At 40.8% G+C, this 27,714-nt stretch overlaps 1 protein-coding gene across 12 annotated transcripts in view; it reads right to left on the bottom strand.

The window, feature by feature from the left end:
- Window positions 1–26,986, bottom strand: part of elavl4 (ELAV like neuron-specific RNA binding protein 4) — a 79,216-nt gene extending 52,230 nt beyond the window's left edge. For 4 of the 12 annotated variants that reach the window (XM_061738222.1, XM_061738224.1, XM_061738225.1 and 1 more), the window contains exons 1-3: window positions 26,334–26,986; window positions 25,501–25,641; window positions 5,740–5,775 (exon numbers count right to left, since the gene is read on the bottom strand). In XM_061738222.1, coding sequence (XP_061594206.1) covers window positions 5,740–5,775; window positions 25,501–25,641; window positions 26,334–26,381 — 225 coding nt within the window. In that variant the 5' untranslated portion in view covers window positions 26,382–26,986. Of the gene's footprint in view, window positions 1–5,739; window positions 5,776–12,351; window positions 12,614–13,501; window positions 13,687–25,500; window positions 25,642–26,333 lie in introns of those variants that run through there. The other 8 variants (XM_061738223.1, XM_061738226.1, XM_061738228.1 and 5 more) reach the window with 7 other exon arrangements.
- Between the last annotated feature and the right edge of the window lie 728 nt (window positions 26,987–27,714).

Genomic DNA, 27,714 nt, shown 5'->3' with positions numbered 1-27,714 from the left:
CAGAGGCAAAAATGTTTTAAGCCATTTTGCAGACAGATTGAGAAGAATAGCTAATTGTTTTTCTATGTTCTCACCACCCAGACCTATCTCTTTCTCTCTCCATCTATCTATCTGTGGCAAAAATCAGAATCACAATCATTTTTGATTGATAGTGAGATCACAGTTATTTAACATGATTATTCATTGGCTTTGGTAACATCATGAATTTATTGAACATTGACAATAGCTTTTAAACACAGCATTGCACCGCAATGCTAAGGCTTTTTACCAGACAAAAATAATAAATTGCGTTATTGCTCAATTAATATATTACTAATGTGCACTTGAGCCTACAGTGATATTGGTATGTTATTTACATGTTGATATATGCAGCAGCAATATTGCTAGATGGATTATTCATTAAATTTTCATTTTATTTTTCTGTAATGCAAAAATGTCATATATTCTGGATTCATTAAAAATCAACTGAAATAATGCAAGCCTTTTATCATTTTAATTATTATTATAATTAATTATTATTATTATTTTAATTTTATTTTATTATTTTGATATTGCTGATCATGGCTTACAGCTTAAGAAAACTCAAATATCCTATCTCAAAAAATTCTAATATTCTGGGAATCTTAATCTTAAACTGTAAACCATAATCAGCAATATTAAAATTATAAGAGGCTTGCAATATTTCAGTTGATTTGTAATGAATCCAGAATGTATGACATTTTTGTTTTTTTAATTGCATTACAGAAAATAAAGGACTTTACCACAATATTCAAATATTCTGAGACAGTCCTGTAAACTTGCTGGCGTGGTTTTGAACCACTTCTGAATATCCATCGTTACATTTGTGTTAATGGAGCAGCAGGGAGCAGCGTCTTGCAGATCAGTGACGTACACCGGCTGATTTATGGTTCCGCGCTGCACCAACGCAGAGCCTACAAGCGTAGTATACGCGGGGACGCGAACGTACGGTGCGCGTCGCCGCGTACCTCTCGCCGTGGGCTACGCCGTCGATTTAACGCGGAACCATAAATGAGGCTTAACGCGCGCGCATGTTTTCTTTTCGTCTTTTCAACTGAGCAAACACATAAACTGAGGGTGCAATGCTTATGCACCCTCATAGAACCGGGCCTGTATAAGCAGCAGCTGTCTGGAGTGGACTATGTTAACTTTAATTGGACTTTGCATGACAAGCTAACTTGGTTCACCTTTGGGAAAGAAAGCAGTCAGCAGCTGCCTCCTCTCGTTCTGCCGTCTTTCTTTTTGTTTCCCCTCTTTCTTTTTTTGATAGCCCGATTTATGTTTTTTGGGCAACATGATGTCCTGCACACAGGTGTCTGATCTGGGCGCACTGACCTGTTGCCGGTCGCTGTTGGGCGGACTAAACCATTTTGCATCTCCGAGAGGGGGCCCCAGAATGTCCAATATGTTGGGAGAACTGTGACCTTAAGTTAATTCTCTCATTTGATGTTATCAATATATTTGAAATAAATGATGACACCAATTAATTGGAGGGCCCAATTCATTCAAAATAAAAACATCACAAAAAAAAAAAAAAAAAAAAATCAGGATTTTCATGGGCCCCTCTCTCTACTCGGGCCCTGGGTAGTCAGGTCCACTTTTCCCCCCACTACCACGCCCATGCCTCTGCATATTGCTTTTCATGTCATTTTTGGTTCCCTTCAGCTCGTTTTGTTTTCTAGAAACATCATCTGAAATGATCCAGTGGATGAACGTGGGTAATATAACGCTACAGGAAATAGTACCTGATTCTAAATTTATCATCAAACATTGAGATAGTGATAATCACATCCCCCAATCTTGCTACTACAAAGCCATCTCAAACTCTCCTTCCGTCTCCTAAAGTGAAACTGAACTGGAGCTCCTATCAAACTGACTGAGACACAAAGAGATTAATACGGCTTTACTATCTCGGCTTCTTGGCCAGTCAAGTTCCATGTAATGCTCTCTATGCTATTGATTTTTATTTTTTCTCTGCTTCCTTTCTTCCTGGCTGTCTCCTTCTCGCCTTCTCTCCACCTCCACCAGGTTCTTCCAAGCTCTGAAATGCCCTGCAGGTCAGACGGATGCTGGGCTGGATCAATCAGGGAAAGTAATCTGGGACGCCTCATGCACGCAAGCAGACACACAAATGCATCACAGATACCCAGTGAAACACACACCCTTCCTCTGATGCACTCTGGCCTGCCTGCCTCCAGTCTCATCGATCTGCATCTACTTTACCAAATGGATTCTTCTCTTCCACTATCCTCCTCCTCCTCCTCTTTTCTCTCTGTGTGACTCAGAATAATAAATGTTCCAGACTGTGCAAGACGTGTATGTAAGCAATTTTTCATTTAAGTTTGGCCCGACTAGCCCCCACCCTCACTTCTTTCTCTTTTGCGATGTTTCAGTCTCTCGGTGAGATCGATGCAGCTTTCCCAGAAACTCCCTAAAGCCTTTGGGTATTTGGCACATCCTTGTCTAAGGTCAGAGGTCAGGAGAAGTGACAGCATTGGGCCAATTTTTGAAGGGGCCTGCTACAAAGAATAAATAAAATGACAAGATTTGCGTTTTACATAAAATTAGAGGAATGTCTGCTAGGAGTTTATGCTCAGGTGTTACACGTCTGATTTTGACTCAAGGTTTGTCCTGCTTCTGAATGCATTTGTATCCCCTACCACACCCTTCTGCATTTGCATTGGTGCAATGTGATTTACTCTATTAAGATTTACTTTATTATTTTATTAATTAAAATCAATTTACAAAACTATTTCATTTTGATCCGTGGGAAGTCAAAATACAGAATATCCTTCAAGCACAATGACCTACAGTGCTCTATACTGTACATGCAACACACACACACACACACACACACACACACACACACACACACACACACACACACACACACACACACACACACACACACACACACACACACACACACACACACACACACACACACACACACACACACACACACACACACACACACACACACACACACGGTCTCCTTTGCTCAGCCAAGCTGTAGGCGGAACTGGAGCCATTTGTCCACTGGCTGAATCCCAACTCTGCACCAACGCATGCAGAAAATTGTTGAGCATCTTGACTCTAGAGATGACACTTCAATTTGTGCAACTCCAGTGACTGGTACTCTGCAGTTCCTCCCTCGTGGGGGTGTGAGATCAGCTGGACACCTGCCTAGCTGTTTAGCCAAAGCCTGCAGCACAGGGGAACGGGGCTTGGAACGGAAGGCCTGGTCTTTGCCTGTCAGCCCAAGTCCTGCTCCCTCGGTCCCCGCCCTGGCCTGTCCTCTTTGGTCCTCATCATGGCACCGCTAGTTTCACACTCGTGCTAGCAACAGTCCCTAGCTCTCTGGCCCTGACTCCCATTTCTCAATCAAACAGAGTTGCAAGTCAATACGGTGGCATGCCTTCACTCACACAACATCAAATCCTCATCAACAGCTTGCCAGCCTGTGTTTCACCTCGAGCCACCGTGGTCTGCAGCTTGACTTCCAGCCAGTCAAATCAGCAAGATGTCTCTGTGCATCGCTTTCTGTCCTGCTGTAGTCCTTGAGTGTGACGGATGGAAATGATCAGTTGAGGCACTTAGATGGGACATTTTGGTGGATTAAAGAGGCTAAACCCCTGTCTCATTCCTTGCATTCTTGATTAAATGCAAATCTAGCTGAAGGTTTTAGTAAAGATACTATCTTCTCAGCATACGGAGGCTTATTCACTAAATAATAACACAGCATATAAGATACAATTTGAAGATGAGGTCCAGGTCCAGAGGGTACTGTCTTAGCCTAATAAATGCCAGCATCAAATAATGTATGCCATTTAATAGGAAGCAAAGGTCTCACTCTTTCTTCCGTAATCAGAGCACATAAATCACAATTGCCAAGACATAAATATTGGGGCAACACTTACTCAAAGTAAATGTTCTTTAAATGACAGGACACTGTAAATGACTTCACAGTGTCATGACACACTTCCATTACAAGTGATAGCTTGCACTTTTGTCTGAGGCTTATTCCTGTGTTAAGCTGAAGTTGCGTTTAGCTGGGGTGGGGCAGAGGCTCGAGGGAAAAAGACAACGAGGCAGGGCGAGCGAGGCAGGCCGATCCAACTGAGTCAGCAGCACCACGTGTCATGAGCGAGGACACCACCTCCATGCGTAGCTGGCAGGTGACTGCAGTCCCACACCTGTGCAGTGAAGAAGCCCCCTATCTTTAGCAGAATACACCAGGTTATAGTGTTACATGCAGCACATAAACAAACATATGCAGCCATGCACATAAGCTCCACTTCTCAACAGTTACTTTGCTCACCTGCATGTGCCAGGTCAGAAATAAGCAATTCAGCAAGCAACTATAAACAGCTGTGCATTTTTCCAAGTCTACAGTTAAGCTTGTTGGATGGTAGGCTTAAGAAACCTTCTGAAATGTGAGAATAGCAGAATCAAACATGTAAATTTAACTGCCTGAACTCACTCTTCACTACAATTCAAAGTGGGAGTTCTAATTAAAACTGGTTTTAGGCTGGAAGCAGTCATATTAGTTTTGTTAAACAGGTATTTTAGAAGCTATATAAACAACCTGGAGGTATATGATAAGTACAAAACCTACAGCACTGCACTCCCACTGAGAACAAGGGAGAGACAGGAACACTTGCCTGGCTGCGGAGCAAAGACAGAGTTCTACCTAATCTAATCACTGTTTCCACCATAGGCTGCATCTTAGCTTGTGTGTGTGTGTGTGTGTTTGTGTGTGTGTGTGTGTGTCTGTGTCTGGGTGTGTGCATAAGTCTGTCGTTCACCAGAGGCAAAGAGCTGAATTACATAGACACCAACTGGTCATCGTACTTAAGAATTCCTTTTACAGCCTGGGGTACAGTCTACAGTGTGTGTGTGTGTGTGTGTGTGTGTGTGTGTGTGTGTGTGTGTGTGTGTGTGTGTGTGTCTGTTTAATCTGGTTATTGATTTGCCTCTGAAGCGGAGCTCATATAATCAAATAGCTGCAAGGGAAAAGGACAGCCGTCCGTCATCTGTCTTAATGAGTTAACAGTTTGATGGAAGCACTGAATAACTCAAATATACATGTAGTTGCAGAGGAGCCAAATGCATTGCTGATGGAGCAAAAAGCTGAAACTTATATCAATCCTTCGGCAAATCACTTGAAACTCGTCTTGCTGAGAAGCATAATGTATTATCAAATTATTGAATCTATATGTTCATGTAATATTTATCTTGCACATTTTTGTCCTTGCTAAAAATCCTATAATTATTAAATTACATTATTCAAAGTGTGTATGACCCTGACGTTCATATCAAAAGGAGAAATATTTCACCTTTTGATATGCTGCGATTAAAAAAAGCTCATTATTTGAGTCACATTCAAAACATTGAGTTATAAAGTGGAGTTATACAATTCACTGCATAAGCAATTCTGATTTTGACTTTAAGGCCTTGCATAGACCACTACTTTTCTCATTAATGATTGCACCACTCTCACATTAAGCCACAATGAGATGAGATTATCACCGAAATATGGCTTCAACTGCAGCAGGAGAAAGGCAGAGTGAGACAAAAGCCCAAAGCGCATGTATGGCAGCACAGCTAACAGCAAAGGCCTACAGCACAGCAGCTAAACCATTAAATGTGATGCGCATTCAAATGAGCAGATAAATCCCCCCCACCACTGTATAGCGCAGAGCAATTGGAAATACTCACAGGGGGGCTATCTCTGCTCATATACTGTGGTGTATGCTAAGGAGACAACACAGAAAAGGTAATGGTCGGTTGTTACAAAAACATAAAGCCTGCAGTGATATTTTAAATTTGACCACATAAGGAATGGGAGTCACATATATGAGACAGTACAACAGTACAATTCTCTGTCTTTCCTCTCCCTTCCACCAATCACAATTTGACAGCTGCTTATCATGACTGGTTGTGACATTTCTCAGGTTTGAAAAGCATTGGATATCTTTCTATCTGGTTATTCTGTGTAGGAAAGAGCGTATTCCTCACCAATGGAGTGGAATATGCATTGACTTAGAAGATGTACGGTAGATTCCCATCATCATTATCAGAAGTACCTGCTGTCTGATAACTACAACTGGGACTTAGCTGGTACGGTAGATTTCTTTTAAATGGTGTCAGCTGGACCTAGGGCTGGGCGATTTTGGACAAAAATAAAATCCAGATTTTTCTCTCTGAAAACCCGATTTTCGATTTCGATTTCGATTTTTTTGGTAAAACTACAAAAGACTATGGAATAAATTGTTTAAAATATTTTATCTTTATTTTTAAAGAAAAATAGCAAACAAATTTCGCTATTGGGAATGAAGTGCAATTGAAAGATACTGTAAATCCTCCTTGAGTTTAGTAAAGTGACAACATTTACAATTTTCTTGACCAAACAAAGATGACTAGACGAGCTCTGTCTGTAATGCAGCCAGCTGCAAAAAAGGAAAATCGATTTTCCGATTTTCCTTTTTTAACATCGATTTTGATTAATAAATCCGATTTAGATTTAAAATCGATTAATCGCACAGCCCTAGCTGGACCATTATAACATTAGCAAAAGGTGTGCCTTTAGGTTGTGGGTCTACAACCACAACTCATACATTGATTGTTCATTGATCATTCCTTCTGTTACAAGCAGATCTTTGAAAATGTGATATATTCATGAAATGTTTGCATACATGCAAGTTAGCATATGTTTGAAGGAAATTGTTCCAGTTTCCAGTATTTTTTGTGACAGTCCCAGCACCACGGTTTGTGTAATTTTAAGACAGGGTGGGACCCAACACCTGAGTAAACTTATACGTGGTTTCTTCCCTTTGAGGCGGAGCGAGAGATGGGATTGATCTGATCCAATCACTGCGCTGCAAAGGAAGGGGTACTTGATGTACCCAGTTCAGATGAAGCATTGCTATGAAGGATTGAATAATGAATAATCAATGTTTATTTTGTTTCTGCAACAAATATTCAATGTGAAATAACCAACAACAACAAATAACACGCTTTTGATATTGGAATCAGTATCAATTAACAGGATGTATATATGGGAATCAGATTGTAAAAAAAAAAATAAAAGAAAAAATGCATATCGAAGCCACGCATTGTGAAATGGCCTACTCCAAGATGGTCTGAATCAATGCATGGAATGTATACCTCAACAACTGATGACATGAAAGCAGGTGTAATGATGCTGCGAGGGATGCTTTGTTTCTAGACCGAAATATGTATTTCGAACTACAATGGTGCCATTTTGAAGCTTGTTCTGTTGTATGTTCAATCTATAATTTATCCGGCTACAGAAATACATGAATGTTTAATATGCAAGAGGCGGAGGGGCCTGTCGAAAGCATGACCTTGAAACGTCCTTTAAACATCACACAGCAACAGCACTGGGGCCAGTTAAGCTGCTGAAACCAAACAACAGAAAACGCGCACACGCGCTCCTGCTCAGACGCATATACACAGCCTGTCTATCGGTGCTCTCCACATCTTTCTGTTCTCTTCTTTTTTTCCTGGGATGCAAAATGCAGATGAGAGAAGTCAGCCGCTTGTGAACAGTCTCAGGAGAAACTGCCAGTCAAATCCAAACATCTGTATGAATACCAAAACACACAGGGTAAAGGAGAAAGAGGAGGAAGAAGGAGGGGTGAGAGACAGAGAAAAGATGAGGGAGAGAGTGGATTGAGAAGAGCTGTAAAGTAGCAAGGAAAACCAGTGTTCCTCTCTCCGTCTGAATTTTTGACTGAACAAAGAGCCATACACACATGAAAACCTCTTTCCTTCCTCTGTAATTTCCATTGGGATATTTATTCTGAAAAGCAGCAATGCACAACAAGGGCTCGATCCTGTGTTTGCTAGTGGGCTGAGGCGCTAACATCCCCAGCTGATTATGTGTCTGTCTGTAGCAGTTTGAGCTGCTGCCAAAGGAATTAGGTCTTGTATTTGTGAATGCTGCTCTGCTCGCAGCAGAATTCCTCGCCATGCCTCTCAGATTTCTAGCTTTTTAAAAAGAAAGAGAGAAAAAAAAACATGTTAAATAAATGAAGGAAATCACTGTGGAAGCCTATTAAATGTTTAACGTAACCATTTTGTGAGTCTTCATGTATGTTTAGGCTTTACACAAAAGGAATATTTAAAAACCAAAGCGTGCTAATTGGGACAGAGATTGTTACAGCTGCTTTTTATTCAAACAGGATTTGGGCTCTTTTAACTGCTTTCATTCAGCTTTTGTTTAATGAAAAGTGTAAAAAGACATTTAAAGACATGTTTTCTTTCCCTATCTATACTGACAATGTACCACCAAAGCAGTGGCAGATATAATATACTCCATAAAATATGCCCAAGCAGTGGGAAAACAACCTGCCTCAAGTGTAAGTGCAAAAACAGATATCTGAGTAGCTCAGAGGTGTCATGTCATAAACTAATATAACTGGGACTTTTTAAAAGCAGACATTTACCAACCATTTACTCTCAATACAAATAGAGTGTGTTATATTTTTTATCCATTGTTGCACACTCGAGTTGGGACATTAGTTTAAATACTACATTAATTGACCATCTAGTTCAAATATTCCTGTGGATCTGGTGTTTCTTTTTATATCTTTATACAAACAACACTCTATTGGGGACATTTTATACATAGAATTAAAAACACGCCCCTATTACAAAAAAAAGTAATGTTTCATACACTCATAGTTCTTCCACTACATTACATAATAAATCTAAGTAAATGGCATTAGAGTACATCTCTGGCTCCTACACTGTTATCATCCCTATCTTTAATCCACTTAAAAGACCTTTTTAAGACTTTGGTCCAAGTTGCTGCGGTGACTTATAGCTGACTGACAAGACTCAATGCGTGTCAGCTCTGACCAGTCCCTCAGTAATATGTAGCTGCTATTCACATAAAGCTACAGACAGGGAGGACAGTTGCAACACAGATAGTAACAACTACACAGAAAGAAAACATAAAAAACACTGCAGGCTCTTTACTAAGTTAGTGTTTATCACTTCCCCTTGTCCAAAGTGCACTTTATGAAAGTCACTAATATATTCACTGCACGTCGAGAAATAATAAACACCCGTGCACAAACAGCAAGCAACAGGCAGTCTTCACAGGCATCATTATTTGGTACTCACTGCAGCCACAAACGATCAAATTAGCTATGCTGTTTTATAAATTCTTTCTTAGAGCAAATATGTTTTAATGGGCACAGGACAACTACTTTAATAAATATAAGGAGATTGCAATGATGATGAATATGAAAGCAGAGGCCTGGCCAAACCTTTAACACTAGTCTGTTGGTTACTTGGTGTTTTTTTTCACATAGTGAGAAGGTGATACAGTTAGTTTTTGACATAAAAATTTCCCAGCAATGACATTTTGAACTAGGATTTGTTGAAAAAACAATAAGGTAAGTAAAATGTCAATTAAAAATGTGCATATACCGTATTTTCTGGACTATAAGCCGCTACTTTTTTCATAGGTTTTGAACCGTGCGGCTTATACAAAGGTGCAGCTATTCTGTGGATTTTTCTTCCACCGCTAGGGGGAGCGCTAACCGGAATTAGAATCAAAACTAAGACAAAATAAATGCAAAGAAGAACATTCTACTTCTTCTTTAGCAGATAGAAGTAGGTAGAAGCAGATTTCAAACAGATAAACAGATAAATAAATACAGGTTATTTTCTCTTGGTTCTGTCCCGTTTTAATCAGCAAAGTTGCTGCCGTGTTAAAAGACACTGTTAGGAAAGGATCTATTTAGGTACAAACATGTACATCATTTACAGTTCAATATCCTTCTGTACATGTAGTAAATATCTAATCTAACAACATAAATATCTGCGGCTTGCATATCTTTTTTTTTTTTTAAATAGAGCGGATGCGGCTTATCTACAGGTGCGGCTTATAGTCCAGAAATTACGGTATATATATATATGACAGTCAATAGTCCGAAATTATAACACCTGTGTACATGGAAATAGTATTAGATTATTCTAAAACACTGTGTAGGCTGGTGATGATAGTGAATTATCTTTCTACATATCTATATATTGACAGCTTTGTTTAAAAGTGTGATTAAAATCCCCAACATTTTATTCAACAGGATAAAAAGTGGGGTTTCAAGCACCCTTATGAGATTGGGTTCTCTCGTTATCTGTGCATCCCTGCTTCAAAAGCTTGATATTTACACTGGGTAAGTACAACAAATAATTTGAAGTGTAGAAGAAAGCAAACACTTAAAGATTGGAAATCCTGCTGGTTTAATATGAAATACATATCTAAAGTAAGGAAGCTGAAGAGAGTTGATGTTTGGCTGTGAGGCAACTGTTCGACACCCTGAACCACTTCACAGCTCACTCATCCTCCCTCGCTCTTTATTTTAGCTTGGTGTTTAATCAGCCTAGTTAACTATGTCACTCTGCACCTGGACACACATCAACAGGTCCCCTGACATATTCACACAAACACAAATAAAACTACATGAGGACCATTAAAGAACACATACAGAATTTACCACAAGCTGTCACAATTTCTCCCTTGTTGTTTCTGAATAACTTTGGTTGTTCGTCAACACACAACTGGCCTTATAACAACGCACATAGCCGTCTACTGCATCCTAATCTTATGTTTCTTTGATCTTATGTTCAAAATCACTCACCGTGGAGCAGGTTGAATGTAGCAAATGAATTCCTGACACACTCCATCCTATTAGCATTGATGTGTAACCTTGGAGCACATGGTGTTCTGCCTAAGGGTAATAGAGCCGCTGTGTGTTTCTGAGGATATTTGTGGATGTGTACATAAAAAGGTGGCCTGTCTTTAGATCAGGTCCCCCACTGGGTTGTATCAGGAGGCTTCATGGTTCACATTCATCTAATACCAGCAGTACTGATGAGATTATAACTTTTTCACTCCCTTGGCTTTCTCTTTTTTCTGTTTTATTCTGCGTGTATGCTTAACTGTCTAAATATTACTTAGTAAAGTCATGTATAAATACATCTATATGATAAAGACTATTTCTGTGGTCAAACCTGTCTCCTTGCATCTTTCTTATTCGTGCTAGGCTTTCACACTTGTGCTAAATCTATGCTGACACAAGGCTGCACCCCTAAACGTCTAGGGAGAAGGGATAGTAAAAAAGCAGGAGGCAAACGCCCTGACAACTGATAGAGGAATTGTCTTTGTTGGCATTAGCATTTTGATTACATCTGATGGAAAGTAGCCAGTGCACAATAAAACATTTAGATGCTGACAGATGAATAATGCCTTCACGGTTCTTCATGCTAATACAAAAGTGAGTCAGTCCACTTTTTGGATGGCAAGAAAACCATTATGGAAACGGATGATACTGAGAATGCAAAATAAGAGCACCACTGACTCTAGTCAGAAAGGTATTGGCGATGAAATACAACTCTGTCTTACTGTGTGCGATACGTGAAAGCGACAAGAAGATAAAATGGCTGCTACTTTTATTAGTCAACCTCTCACTCTGTCGCTTTGATTTGATGGATGAATGCATAAATGGATGCAATGTAACAGTGACATCCAGGGCGGTGAGAAAAGCAGAACACTTAGCTTATAATCATGGCACTTATGCTGACATAGTCCACTGATCATGCACACACCTTGACACAAGGAATAAATAACTTGGAAATAAGAAAAAAACGCATTACATTAAAATCTTTTGGAATCAAGGGATGTGATAATTGACAGGAGCCCTATTCCATGTTGTTTAACTGACGAACACATGGACAACATACTTTCACTCTGTGTACGCAAGTGGCCTGTGTGGCACATTTACTCGTGTAACTTACATGCAGTACTTTGCATACACTTTCCCTTACATATTACAACAAATCCAGCATTAACAAAGGGTAATCCACCTCTACTGCAGTACTAAAAGGGGTGGGGGTACTTATTACCCTAGCTTTAACATCACATGGATGCTGTTCTCATTTTAACCCATGCCTCCCACTGTTTCCTACCCATCTTTCTTTACTTCTACTCCTGCCTCCACACATCTCAGGTTAGCATAATATATGGCTTTGTCCTTGTCTTCCTCCGTTTCTCATTCTCCCCTCATCCTAACCCCCCGCTGTAACCTTCTTCTCTTCTTCCAGAGAAGGAACTTAGCATTCTGCACATGAAACAGTTGAACAGTATCGATGCACTACCTGTGCAAGAAACGGTCTAACAAGTCCTTGCTGTGGCTGGTAATTTATTCAGAAATGTAACCTGCTCTAGCCCCTGTGAAATGCTTAGAATAAAAGTGGGAGTATATACACAGGCAAGCTGCTTGGAGGTTTCCTTACCATCTTAAACCCATTCCACTCCATTTGGGAGACGCTGGCCGTTGTTACACGTTCCCCCTCTCCTTTACACCACAGCAACACCAAAAGCGTCAGAGAAGAAACCCCCCCCACCCCTTTGCTCTGTCTAACTCTCTCCCTGTCTCAGTCTTCTCTTCTCTTCCTCTGACTCCGCTTCTCTTCCTGTTGCTTCCGGAGTATTAGCTCAGAGAGTGGAGAACTGCGTACTGGAGGTGTACGGCACCAGCATCCCTTTCTTTCACGGATGCTGTGAGGAGAATGATGAGTCTGGATGAGAGTGCTGCAGCAAGGCTCCCCTCCCTCCCAGTCCTCTGCTCAGCTGGAAGGTCAGAGCCCGCCCACTCCCGTTTCAGACTCTGTGATTGGCTGCTCGGCCTGCCCATCAGCTCAATTGGTCTCACTCCCCCCCCCCTCCCTCGGCGTTAACGCCTTCGCTTTCTGGCCGGCTCCCAGGTTCTGCTCGGCACACGCCAACCTCTGCCTGCTTTGGCAGAGAGCAGACTTTTTGAATCCCAGCAAAGCAATCAATCGCTGCAGAAGTCTGTGCTTGAGTGAGCCGGGCAGAGTGATTGCAGCCTCCGGCGTTATGGTAATGGGCTGCCTGCGCAGCACACTATACATGAGCTCTCCTTGGTGCATGTGAAATCCTCTGTACATTACATGACTGCCGCCGCACACTTTCCCCCTCTCCTTCACCCCCGTGCCTCTCTCTCAAATACAGCACTTGAGCCTGAATTATGGTTCTTTTTTGAGTAGCATATGATTTAAGATCTTTAGGAAACAGTAGATTGCCGTTCATTCTTAAAATCAAGTTGAAATGAAACAGTTCACCCCTCAATTGGACGTAAAACTATAAGCACCCCTGCATGCTTTTAACTTGTAGCTTTCCTCACACTGAACTTCAAACGCAACATCAAATGAATGAGCGCACATCTGTCCAAACTGCAGACAATTATATTTGGATTACAGTTAAACATTTTATAAGATATTGATACTTTGTACATCCCAATAGAATTGATTATATAGCTGTGCGTGTCTGTCTGCTGCATGGGCGACGGCTTCAAGAAAATAAACAGTTGCAAGAGGAAAAAGTAAGAAACAGGTAAAGCAGAAACACATCGCTCCTACTCACCATGACCATTCTTATGTCAAGTTCTTCCTATGGGTGTTCTTGGCCAACAGAAAATAAAAAAATAAAATAAAAGCCGGAGAAGTGAGTGAGGAGAACACGCGGTGATGTAGTCGGAACAAAAAAAACAACTTAACCGAGTCAAAGCGTGGGTGTGTGTGGAAGACCGGCAGCCCCGCTCCGCGCACTCGCCTTCAATGATATCCAAAACAAACACAACGGCGATGGGGGGACTTCACTCCACTCACGAGGAATATTCAGCAGCAAACATCCTCCGCCTCCTCCCCAAAACCAATTAGGGACCGTTCAGTCACCTCGCTGCGCGCCTCCTCATTGGCTGCGATGCGCAGACCGGGAGGCGCAAGCTGATTTATGGTTCCGCGTTACACCAACACAGAGCCTACGGCGTAGGGTACGCGGCGACACGCACCGTAAGTTGCGCGTCGCAGCGTACCCTACGCCGTAGGCTCTGCGGATGAGAGTGGAGGAGGCGGCGTCCTTGCGGTCCACGCAGGGTGGGGTGTAGGTATAAGCATCCCGAGGGGAGGTGGGCGCCAGGGAGAACTCACAGTGGTTTTATATGTGCACAATAATCTTTCTGTGCGACGGTTGATAATTATGCATGAAAGCAGCACGCGGCACAGACTAGTTTATGGGCGCCCACCCTCCCTTCTTGCTCATAAAACTAGAAAAGAAATTATCTAAATTATTACTGCGCTCGGTACAAATGCATTCTCCCTGTTGTAAAGTCATGACTAGCCCACTCATTCTCATTGGAAAAAAAAAACGGTAGCAGCAGATCTCAATTTTATCACCCCTTTGAATAAATAAATAAATAACTATTTGAAAGCATTGTGTCCTTATAGAACATAGATATGTGCGAGCACAACCTTAGGTCTGGTGAAACGTACTATTACATTAGTATTCACTAATGTTGCCACTTAGATGTATCATTTCATGTGTAATGTGTGATGATAAGATTGTCATATTGGCAATTTTTCTTTCTTTCTTTATTTTAAATTTCAGAAAAGAAATGAATGTCCAGTAGGACAACCTGCCTTATGTTTATATCAACCACCTGGTCCCTATCTTAGACAGACAAGAAGAGGGAGCTCTTGCCCCCTTTAAAACTGGAACCTGGCAGGTATTGGATCCCAAACACATGAACATTTAGACACATTCACTTGGGAGGCTCATTCACCCTTTTCACACCTCATTACACACAACTCATTTTCTTGTTAGTTGTTGTTGTTGGGTTTTTTTTTAAAGCACACTCATTCAAGTTCTTTACTCTGAAATTGTGGATGTAAATGCATATTACTAGCTATACCCATGCTGTCAGGAGATCAAAAGACCAGTGGTTGAGAATCTTTATAATTCAGTTTGCCTTTGTGTTTCACACAGCAATCAGAGGCTGTCAAAGGTCAGCTGTGTGAGACTGATGTAGAACTGCAAACATCCTTTGAGCTTGAAAGATTTCACTTCCCCTTCCAGCTCCCGATACATCTAGTCACTGTTTTATATTAATAAACTAAGAAATTAGAAAGTCAGTAGATGTGAATTTGTTGGCTAAGGTTACATTTCTGATTTCTGTCTTTGCACACAAACAACCCTGAATGAAATCCCTTAATTAGACAAACAAAAAAAATAATGATAAACAACTAGAGCTATAATAATAAAAATGCACATAATGTAGCTTTTTCAAAACAAAAATGTAATCTAGAGTCTTACTGCAAATACAAGGAGTTTAAACACTTTTGGCACATTTTAGCAAATCAGCATAACAGAAATCCACCCACAGCAAATTAAATCTATAATGAGTTCTTAATGTCTGAATATTGGAGCTAAATTATGCCCTCTGTAACCCTATGAATCAGTTTTCACCTAAAACGACACCATGTAACCTATAGTTATACAACTGTGAATGGTGAACTTTTAACATATACTAAAACAGGTTTACAAATTAGCTCCCAAATGTACAAGCGGAGGAAGGAAGACGTGACAAAAAAGGCCCATTTTAGCAGATAAAAATGCAGCCTTTCTCTGTTTCCTGTCTGACCTCTCCACCTGTCTGGTTAGCTGCAGCTAGCTGGCTAGCCTAGTGGAACCTCGTACTAATGAGAAACTTCCCTATGCCCTCAATTAGAGCCGAGTAGCACGCACACACGCGCACACACACACTTCCATGCATTGTGAAAGAGAGGCTGAACAAGCTTGCTATTGTTTCAGACAGAATGAAATATGCCAGCAGTTGCAGTTTTGAGGTTTTCACCAATCATACAGTACTTAAGAAAATAAAAGAGCAATATTAAAGGAAACAATGAAAATGGATTTTAGTGTGACTGTGTATTTGACTTCTTTCCTTTTCCACATGATTGCTCCAGAGGGGAGCAACATTTGCAACTAAATGATACAGACAACATAACCCAAAAGTCTTCTGTCCATCTTTTATCTTCCTGCTCTGACCACAGAGTTTTAAAGAAGAGACACTTCCCACCTCACAGCCTCTTATATATCTGTTGGTGCTGATTTTCTCACAATTCATTCTTCTTCTCCACTCACTAAAATAATCAACGTGATAATTTTTCTATATCGTCACAGACAGTTTTTTATATTTTCTGTGATATTATCCAAATAACCTTTTCTCTTTTCTCTTAATTTGAAAGAGAAAACAGATCCAGAATTGTCTTGCATGGCATGCCATTGCCCTGTAGGACTATGATCTTATAAAGCAAACACAATGTCTACTATTACTCTGTAATTTGTAATGTACTGTGTGTCGTGTCACTTAAGGTGTGTAGGTGAGATTTGCAGACATAAAGGTGAAACCATGCTCCTCCTACAAGTTAACAATACATTCTGTGTATAATCCAGTTGTGCAACAGACAGTTACTTGGTGTGTCAGTGGTACTGCTCTGTGGATCTCCATCTTTTGTATGTCACATCAAATGCAATTGGCACAGAATAAATGCAAAAAAAAAAGTCCAATAAGTAATTAAGGTTAATAATTCATGGGCTACTCTTTTAGTGGTCTTCCCATTTTGTCAGACTTTGCAGAAATAAGTGCATATTGTTGATTGGATGCATTATTTGGCCTTTTTAGTATGATGACTGATGCTAAATCGTTTTGGAGGGGATAAATTATATTTCTTTTCTATTGCGATGTTTTGAAAGTTAAAAAGCTTTTGTGGCTATAACCCAGGAAAGCCAGCCACAGTGTCAGCAATGTAAAACTCATCTCAGTTATTGGCTTTGGCTCCTATCCACACACACACACACACACACACACACACACACACACACACACACACACACACACACACACACACACACACACACACACACACACACACACACACACACACACACACACACACACACACACACACACACACACACACAAATACAGAATAGTGCTTCACAAAGTCAAAAACAGAGATGTTCTTTTTTAATTTAAAGTTTATGTGTTGTCCTATGGCGCTACGGTTGCAGAGCTGGCGCTTTAAGGCCTGGACCCAAAAGGACATTAACTCTGTTTGCAAACCTGCTAAATGGAAGCAGAGAGCTGACTAATTGTCATGAACTCCTCTTGTGGTCCACTCTGCCCAGCTTTCCAAAAAACCCTCCTAGTCACAGGCCTTAATGGATTGACTACAGGCTGTTGTATTCCGCTTACTCATTGTAATTGTCTTACAAACTTTATCTCAGCAACTCCTTGAAAAACGAGTGTCCTGACAATGAATCTCAAGGTTTAGACGATGGATGCAGAGCTCCACATGAAGAGCCTATTCTAGCATAAGCGTTTAAAGAGCGGGTAAAGAATAGTGTACACATTATAACACGTTTGGTTTAAAACCGCAGAGTTTGTAGAGTGATAATTGTGGCTGCTCTCGGTCTGAGTCTTGTTAGCTGTCAAACAAAGTGTTTTAACACCTGTCTTATGCTTCACTCTGCATAATAAGGCTTCTATTTAAGTGAGGAAAAGTGAAGATGCCAGCTGAGGTGCTACCTGAATGCGTCAACAGAAAATACCTCAATTATTTAAAAGCTAACAGAAAACTTTTGTTCAGCGGGGAAACTCATTTGCAAAATTCACGGAATAAAAACATGAGACAGAAAACACCTTCTAAAACAGAATGATCACAGTTACAAAAAGCTTTTCAATAGAGCGCTGGAGAAATAAACAGTACAAAAGCTGAGACCGGTTAACTTCTGAGTTAAAATATGACATAATTAACACCATCTGATGTAGTAAAATAACCTTATAGGTTACATTAAATGAAACAGCATTTGCTGCTGTGCTTTACTTTGCTTTTTTAACTTTTTCATTTGCCCTTGAAGAATAGATGTAGCTCCTCTAATGAAGTTCTGGCAGATGAAGCATCTCGCTGCGTTACTCAGACTGATGACTGCCCTTCTCCTGGCGGGTTTCCACCCTCTGCCCGTAACAATCAGCAAATGAGAATCGCGACTTTCACCATCTCCATGTCCCTCATCAGAGACAAACTCAGCATCACTGAGCCGCATAGATGACAATACGTGGCTGTCTTTGGAAAACCCCGGCTGGTTCAGACTAAATTGGCTTTTGTATAAGAACAGTTTTTGATAATTTCCTGACACAAATGCTGATAGCTCTGCTCTGCTGCAAGTTCAGTCAAACTGCCTCTATCCTTTCCCTTAAAAAGCAAATCTCTGAGCTGCTGTGGTTAGAACAGTTTTATCACAAAAATGCTGCCCATCAGAAAATGTCCAAGACAGTGGGCAATCAACACAACATCTTTTTTTGTGAAACCACTGAGGGCAGATGATGTTAAACCAGAGAGAAAAAATCTCTGTATGGGGGGTATGAAAGCTGAGACTTCTATCTGGGGAATAGATGGCAAGTGCTTATTGGGTTGCGATGTAGACTTAGCATATTCATCATTTTAGTATTTTGTGGTGTGAATTCAAATCAATTACAAGATTACAGCATCGAAAATTATTTTCCTTATTTTGATTTGGTTTGTTTAAAAAGAAGACAAAAGGCAACTTAAACACATTAAATAAGGGAACTTAGAAAGCATATTACATGTACACAGAAGGGTTTGAACCATTACATTGGTTCTTAGTAAGTACATTATAGTTTCTTAATGTAACGTACAAGAATTTCTGAGCTCTTTGAGACAAATGAGTAATGGTTTATGGAGAAACCCAGGAAGGCTTAGCAATGCATTCAGTGTTGAGTCTGGCATGTGTTCTGGCATCGACAGTGTACTCTCAATAGGACTCTGGTGGATTAGTGTCCATTTGGAAGACGGAGTGGTCCACAGCTTGGGGTGACATTCAACTTAAGGGGACCAGAAGCCCTCACACTGATCATAAAGTTAAGTCTCACGGTTATCTGCTCAAAGTAAAATCATAAATAACACCAAATGACCAAATGAAAATACAGTTTTTGAATCTGTTCAAGTGTTTTATTGTAGTCTGAACCGGAATTCTGACATAAAAAACGGTGTCTTTGCTGCAGTGTGGTGGGTCTGTGGATCAGGGCGGTGTACTGGTGGGCTTTGGGGCTGTGAGGGTGGCAGCCCGTTTGCGTTTGATCCCGGTCGGGGTACATCCATGCTCACAGGGTTACTGCTGAGGTCCATCTGGCGTAGGCTTTAATCACAACTCCCCCCACTTACACACACACACACACACACACACACACACACACACACACACACACACACACACACACACACACACACACACACACACACACACACTACAGTAACACAAAGCACCGTGCTTCCCTCTTGAGTTCCTTTAGGCTTTTTCTACTCACCATCATACCTTTTCATTTACATTATTTATCTTTCTTATCTCCCCAATCGTGTATTTCCCTGCAGAAATGGATCTTAGTATCCCTTTTAAAGAATCTGCTTCTCAAACCTCAGGTGGAAAAAGGCAAGGTCTGCTATCCGTCATGGCGTTTTAAACCTCATCATAAATCTCATGCTATCAGATCTACATAAATGACCGCACTGAGGCTTTTGATAAGAAATAACCTTTCAGAAATTAGACACATCCAAAGTCCTTTAAAAGGCTGGCCATCGGCGCTGTGGAACGAGCCATAGCCGTACTGCACAAATCCATCTCTGAAAATGTCACTTTATGCTTGAAGTGAGGCAAGTGTTTAATGGACAGAAAAAAAACGAAACAAAGAATGGGTTTCAGCTCAAAGGTCTACATGCTTAGAATCACGTTGCACATATTTTGTGTTGTTGATTCACTTGGACGATTAAAGGGAGGGGAAAAAAGGAAGAACAATTTGAAAATTTAAGATAAGTGGAAAACGTGGAAAAAATCGAATTGAATTAATTAACACTTGAACAAACGTCAATACTGTGAAATAAAAGGTAAATAAAAAATAACTATACAGTATGTATTTTTGCAACACAGAGAAAGTTACTATATTGGATAAATAGTGTGTGTATTACTGTAAATTTGCTCACTTAAAAATGATTGTCTCTAATTCTGTTGTTAGATTTTTATTCATTACAGGAAGCGAAGGGTTGGCAGAAAATGATGCTGTGTTTTGTGTTTTGTGGAAAAAGCACAAAGTGCTACTCCCTAGCATTTTCATCATTTAATATATCCTGATTTAGCTTGCCTGTCATAAACTATCAACAGAGGAGAAAAATCTTACAGTAAAGCTGCTTTGCTTTCTGTATGTGCAGGTACACACGAGACAGTTACTAGACATCTTCAAGTCAATTCTTTGGTGAGCTGCAGGAACTTCAGCGCTCACTCTTGCTTAGTACTGATGCAAAAATCAGGCATGCATCATTTATTCATGGCAATGACAGATACTTTGCCTCATCCCACGCAATTAACAATCAATAAAAACGCATCTATGGGTCTAGTGGTTTTGAGAGGAGAGCGAATAGTGTTCTCCAACGTGCCGAGATCCCAGACACAGAAAAGCACTCTGAGTGTCAGCTCAGCATCAACAGGCGCTTAGCTCCTAATAACATGGTATGATTCCTCACGTCACTTCTCTTAAAATGACCACTGTGCGAAGTCTGGTCAGTTTTTTTAAAACCAAGACCAAATCATGTTCTTACAGTCAGAGGATTGCAATTGCATGATGGATTTTTGTCTATTGTGAAGGGGAGGACTGAGCAGAAGCTATCGTCGTGAGATTATCACAGATGGAGACGGGTCAGAAAGAGCTTGCACCGGCTAATACCTTTTTTGTTTAGGCAGACTTTTATCCGTACTCCATTTTGATATCACCATTTCTTTTATAATTAATTCACTTAAGGGGTGTCAGATCGCTCACTTGGTTGAGCAGGCACCTCATTTTCAGAGGTTGATGCAGGTGGCCCAGGTTTGGCTCCTGTCTGGGGGCCTTTTGTTGCGTGTCTTTACCCTCTCTCCGCCCCCATTTTCTGTCATGAAACTTTCAATTAAGTCCACAAAATCTCAAAGATAATAACAATAGTTAATTGTGTGTATATATATATATATATATATATATATATATATATATATATATATATGTGTATATCTCAAACCTGTTTCGGGTGGACATAATACCCATCTAATATTACACCGGATTTGGCATAAACCTGTCAAACGGTATATTTTTTCCTGGCAGTTTTAGGGAATAACAAAATACCTCACCTTATATTTGAGCGCAATACTTCTTCCTCTGCAGACATGTCTGCTTCATTATTCTCTCTCCATTTATAATCCTTAAGCCAAATGAAATAACTGTAACAGGATGTGAAAACAATGTCCTGGAGAAGCAATGAATTTGTCTCTAAAATTAAATGTTTTATATTTCCAAGCAAAAGTGCAGCCCTGGGATTCTTTAAAGAAGAGGAATGGGCAGCAGGAGGCGAGATAAATGTTTTCAACCTATTGAACTGTACAAATGTAGACTGGAGGTAAATCCCCACAACAATTCACAGGCCCACTACGGATAAATAATCCACATAAACTTAAACATAAACTGTGATAATTGTGATTTTGTTACGTTAATCTGTGAATTAAAAGAAATGTCAATCAATCTGACACTAATAGCAGATTCAATTTTATCGGCTTTGGCTTTTAGCGGTGGGTGTTCGATCCTTTTGTTTACATCACAAGGTGTGCGGTTCTTGCTTCTCCGTAACAAATGCTACAGTGATTGTAGACTGAAGAAGCATTATCAGTTTGTTTCAGACGCTTTTAATTCCTTTTTTTTCTTTCCAAGGAGACATTGAATAGTAGTACGGACTTTACTCAGGAAGACCGGAGCCCTACCACTGCCATTACTTAAGAGACATTGGAGGTCAGCTTTAGCTGGGTGTGGACGCTTGAGATACTGGATCACGTCCACAACATCTCATTTTTATCCCTCACAAGCTTGTATTTGATGCAATGCACATTTAAACAGACATTACATATGGGGTAAAGTGCCTCCTTGTACAACAAAAAAAAGGAAAATAAAGAAAAGTAAGAGATAAAGGCAGACAGGCAAAAAGGAGAAAAAGCGCACACAGCTAGCAGCATTTGTGTACAGTATGTGTCCATGAAAAAGGGTGTGCGTTTCTGGGTGTGGGTGTGCATGAGCCCGCAGACACCTGCTCCATTCTGCAGTGATGGCTCCCAGCGGGACACAGGCTCAGCTGCTGATCACTAGGCCCTCCCTGCAGCATTGGTGGCCAGCACGCATATATACACACACACACACACACACACACTCACACACACACACAGCCATCAACAAATCTGAAGCCTTCAGCTCCCCACTGCAGTGTGCCTCACTGTGTTCATCGTAAATGACACACTCAGTGCCTATATCAACCGCAAACATGACATGATATACACCCACAAGCTTCACAGTGTGTGTGTGTCCATGTGAATCTGAATGTAAATTCTGAAATGCGGTGCGTTCATGACTCGCTTTACTGTAGCTTCAGATGCTATAGGGGTAACACAAGCGAGTGTCTTTTTTTTTTCTTTCCTACAACCCTATAGCTAAAGAGCTTTACTGAACAGAGCACTGCATCATATCATATTCTACCATGAATCCAGTCTAAGAGTGAAAGAATCAAATGATGCACTGTTTTACTCTAAGTTCTTCATACTTTTCTGCCTTACAACCGCTAATTTAAACATTTTGGCAAATTATTTAGCTGTTAATAAATACAACACAAAAGACACATTTGCTTTTCTCTGCCTTCCGTTAATCAACCGCCATTGTACTTGTGGCACGATTATCATTTAGAATCCCGTCCATATGCACCTATCTCCATCTCTCGTGTTTCTCCGTCTTTTTGTTTTTCCTCTTTCTGTGGCGTCGCTAAGGCTGCTGCACCTGTTTGTGCCTCAGTGACAGCAGGGTTGTGGAGCATAAATGAACTAATTTCCTGGATATAGAGAACACGGCAATCAAGGAAAGGGAGGATGCAGTGAGCGGCAGATGGAAGGAGCTAATTATTGTTATGAAATAGAGATGACCTCTAACTATCGCCTGGCTGCTTATATTCCGTAGCGACACACGTTTGCCAGCTTTTATTCCACCATCCCCTCTCTCATTCCCTCTTTGGTTTTTGTTGTTGTGGTGATGAAAAATGACTTCGGGCAGGTTTGAAACACAACCCTGTTCTTTTTTTTTTTTAATGTTGAAACAAAAAAGACTGGAGTTGTCAAACAAAGCCTAGTGTCACATAGAGAACGGCAGCTGCCTGCAGTGGGTAATCAGTGGAGCTTTCTCCAAATTAACAGCATTCAGCTCTGAAGCACAGTGCACAGTGTGTTATTAGAAGTGGGCTTTTGAAAATTAGATCTCAGAAACAGAAAACCAGAATCATTTGCAATTGGATTCTTTTTTTTGTTGTTATTTTTCATTTTAACCATATTTTTAACCTAATCTAACGTAGTCGTCCCAAAACCGTTTCCTGAAAATGCAGATGCTCAATATGAGCACAGCATTATAAGGTCAAATTTCATTAATCATATGCTTCTCCGTGGGCTTTGTGTTCTAATTGCTTAAGAAATTAATTGTTTGAGTGCTCTTTTAAATGCACTGCCCTAAAGCTTTAAACACTGAACGCACAAGTGAGAACATGTGCCCACACTAACAGTCACAGAGGCATAACATGCAGCACATAGTACACTAACTAGAAATGTAACGTGGTATTTAAGTTTGGAAGACTAATATATTAGAGCGACAGCTAAAATAGCTACTCTACAATTACCACTATAGAATAAAATTTCTTTTAATAGTGCCAGGTTAAAAAATTGCAACGCTGCTTCCAAAGCATGGATACACACCAAAGCTACCAGAATCTTCCAGCACCTTTATCTAATATATGCAAATGATCTTACTGTGCTTAATGAAGGCGCCATTAATCACTTTAATGATGGCCTTTTTTAACCAGTGTAATCATGCACAGACGCAGATGTGCACATTTTCAAACAAATACACAAACGTATGCGCTTGCACACATGCTCATGCACTTAGGCATAGACACACACAGGAACATGCTTCATCACCAGTGACGAATATGAAAAATACCAAAAATAAACTGTTACCAAAGCATTTAGCCAGAAATAAAAGTATGAATGATTAAAATCTCATAGTCACCCAGCTATTAATACCTATGTCAGGAAATTTTTCTTGTCTTTTTTACTGTATGCTAAATTTCGCTTCTCAACCCTTTTTTACTCAGCAAGCCTTTGGTTCATCATGCTCCACCCTGGAAATGAATGGTTAAGTAATCTCCAAATTCCATCTAATAAGATGCTAAAAAGATTAATCAAAATATGTTAATATGTCAATGGTATTTATGTAATGTATTAAGCTAATTAGTTCCACAGGTCTCATCAAATCATTTATGGTCTAACAGTTTTATGCAAACAGCTGATAACAGTGTTGTTGGTGCTAAATGGGCAGCGGAAAACACAGTGTGTTTTGTCCTGCACTAAATCATAAAACCCTGGACAGATGTTTCTGGCCTCACATAAGAATTCAAGGCAAAAAACTGAAAAAGAGAAAAGAAGAAAAAAAAAATTGAAGCCCAGCTCCTCAAAGATGTATTTCACTGCTTATCCTGGCCACACATTTGCATACGCTTGACGGAAACCCCCGGGTACAGTACAGCATGACAGTGGGTTATGAAGGCTTCCGGGAGGCTCTGGGGTGTGGATCTGAGCCAGTTTGAAGGAGAGCCGAACCAATGAAGAGCCCACAGCAGATTAGACACCCACAGCTTCATGTCGCTTTAATGCGGCGAGTCAGGGATTTTCTTGCGACGCTTCTGCCTAAATGCTCGGGGTTTTCTCATGCCCCTTTTTCTCTCTCATTCCCTTCTCCCTCAAGTAATATTTACTATGTAAATTGCAGAGTAACATTCACTCCAGTTAAAAACGTATATTTTTGCTTCCTCTGCTACTGTAACGTGGCCGAGAGGTTCATGTGATTTGATAGTTAGGATCAAATGCTATATGAAGTCTGTTATTTTACAACAAATGACCATCTCCATTTGTTAAAAACATACCAGCAAATAAATGTGTTGCTTTGGTCTTCCTCAATTTACAAGAACCTTTAAGTAATCTTCATCAAGGAGCGAGAGCAAACATAAATGATAAATAATGCAGATTCTAACAGAATTGGAAAAAAATAACAAATACAAAATATGTCACCCACTCAAATCCACATTCACACATGCAAGCACACACAAACGCCTCAAATTCCCTCGATAACAGTCTGACTGGCAGAGGCTAAATAGAGAGTAGGCGTCCGTAATTGAACAAACATAACAATGTAAATATTTACTAATAATATCCACTGGGGATACAGGCAGAAACCCACAATTGATTTGCTCCCTTTCTGCCCTTTTGCTTCTTTCTTCAACACACAACAAACCATTTTCGTACAAAGTACCTGACACTACTCGCCCTGTTTTATTTCTTACTACGGTATTATGCTTGCCTGTGTTCATTGAAGGGGTAGAGATATATTGGTCTGTCTATCCTCTTACCAGGGGTGACCTGTAGCCCATCTGGGCTGGCGATGACAGGAGATCCCTGGGAAATAGCGGCGAGTGCGACTCGGGGACGGAGCCCACGCCACTGGCTGCTAGTCCCGAGAGCTGCCCGTACCTCGCCATCATCTTGAGATGCTGCTCACAGAACACATGCACTCATACGCAGACACGGGAGGAGAAGGGAGGAGAGAGAGAGAGACAGAGAGGGGAAAAAAAACGGGGAGAGGGGAAGGGGTGTGTGAGAGAAAAGAAGGAGAGCAGATAACAGCAGGTAGGAAGGACGGTGGGAATGGTAAAGGACAGAAGAGGGAGTGGGGGGGAAATACGTGAAGAAAGGAGGAGGTGGAGGGGGGATTACAGAACCCTTTGCTCTCACACAAATGCATGTGTGAATATGTAGGCGTACACACACTCACACTTTCACTCGTACGGCGCGTGCATATGAAGGCACACATACAATTCCAACCCCAGGTGGGCAATTTCACAAGCAAGCCTATGTTTGATGGGTTAGATGGCTACCTTTTGTTTTGTTGCAGTAGGGGGATGTAAAATCTAGACACAGGCTCTCCATTTATGATTACAAGGCAGGATGAGTGGGAGAAGCAGAGTGGTCCCTTTTTTCTGTACAAACCAGCGTGATGGGAAGATATAACTAACAGTTGCTGTTATCAATCATCCCCTCTGTCTGCTGGCGACGAGCATACAGAGGTGTACAGACACGAACACGTACGGACATACGAAAAAACAAAAAAAATGACAGAATGGTTGGCAGCAGACATACACAGGTGAGGTGTGGACAGAAAAAAAGCAAATCCAGATCTCTTTACCTCATTGCTCAACAAAGCAGCGTTGAGTGTTCGGCTTATTTCGAACATATTCGGTGCTTTTTTTCGATCTGTCCTTTTATGTTTAGATTCTCTTCAGTTTTTTTTGTGGCTTCCCCTCTTTTTTATGGTTGGGAGTTTGTCAGCCAGTCAGTCCTTGGAAAACAAAAAATGAAGGAAACAAACAAAAAAAAAAAAATCAAATCAACTGAAAAAAAGAGGAGGATAAAAAAAAAATCCTCTTTAATTTCTGATTTTGGAGTTGGGATTTTGAAGTCCTCTATTTTGTTTCTCTTGCTCCACTGTCTGCTGATGAACTTCTGTTGGCTCAGGCTGTTATTGGAGGGGTTTGTGCCCAGGGTCTCCGCACACGTCTGAGGAGTCAATACGCTGTCTTTTAAAATCTCCCCAGAGTCAGCACATTAAAAGACGCAGTTGTTCGGTCGGTGGGTCGGGCTGGCGGGCTGGCTGGCTCCCTTATCTGTCCCCCGCACACTGGCTCACACAATGCGCTCCGATCCTCACACTGCTCGCTAGCAGATTAGCCTGTCCAAAAACATAGCAGTTAGTTTAAACTCCCCTCCCTTTTGCTCGCTTTTCCTCTCTCACTCTCCGTGTATCGTTCCCACTGGCTCGCTCCCTCACGCTCTCTCTCTCCATCCCTCTCTGCATCACTCAATCTCTTCCCCCATTGCTCATGCATTCAGGCAGCTGAAATTCACGTAGCCACCACAAGGTGGGAAGACTGTTCTAGCAGCAGCAGCAGCGCCGCCACATCCCTTCCTTTCTGTGCCACTCCTATCGTTGAGATTTTCCTCTTTTCTCCCTCTTTAGTGTTTATTACACATGTATACAGACTTATGAGGTGCATCTACACTTGGAGCAGCTGTCACCGCCAGGAACAATTAATAAGTTAAAAGGGAGTATTTTTTTTTTTTAAATATAATTACATAAAAAAACAAAAAAAAAACAAAAAAAAAACAATTAGTAGTTAGCCTTTTGGATGGAAAGCATTTAGAACTTTTTTGAGGTTTGTAGCAGAAAACTTATGTGAAAGAATGTTATGTTATAAAACCTAAACACTTTCAAGGGACATGAGAAAAGGGGAAATTAAGGGTACCTCCGTGGCGGAAAGAAGAGTGAGGGTTGGGCTGATGCGAGCATCAAGGTCAGCTGGTTGTCCTTTTCCTCAGCAGGGTGTGGCACAGGGATGACGAAGCAGACAGTCATGGTCATGGCAGGAGATCCCAACTCTATCAAATAAGAAACAAAAAAGAGAAATAGGTGGAAATTATTCCCAGCTTTAACCCATTATAAGTGAAATATTTCAGAGCTATGACTCACGGATTATTGCAAATACACTTGCTGTAGTTAAAAAAAGAAG

The sequence above is a fragment of the Cololabis saira genome, chromosome 13 (assembly GCF_033807715.1).
Source record: "Cololabis saira isolate AMF1-May2022 chromosome 13, fColSai1.1, whole genome shotgun sequence".
In the NCBI taxonomy this organism is placed as follows: Eukaryota; Metazoa; Chordata; class Actinopteri; order Beloniformes; family Belonidae; genus Cololabis; species Cololabis saira.
This window is presented reverse-complemented; position numbering and strand designations above follow the sequence as displayed.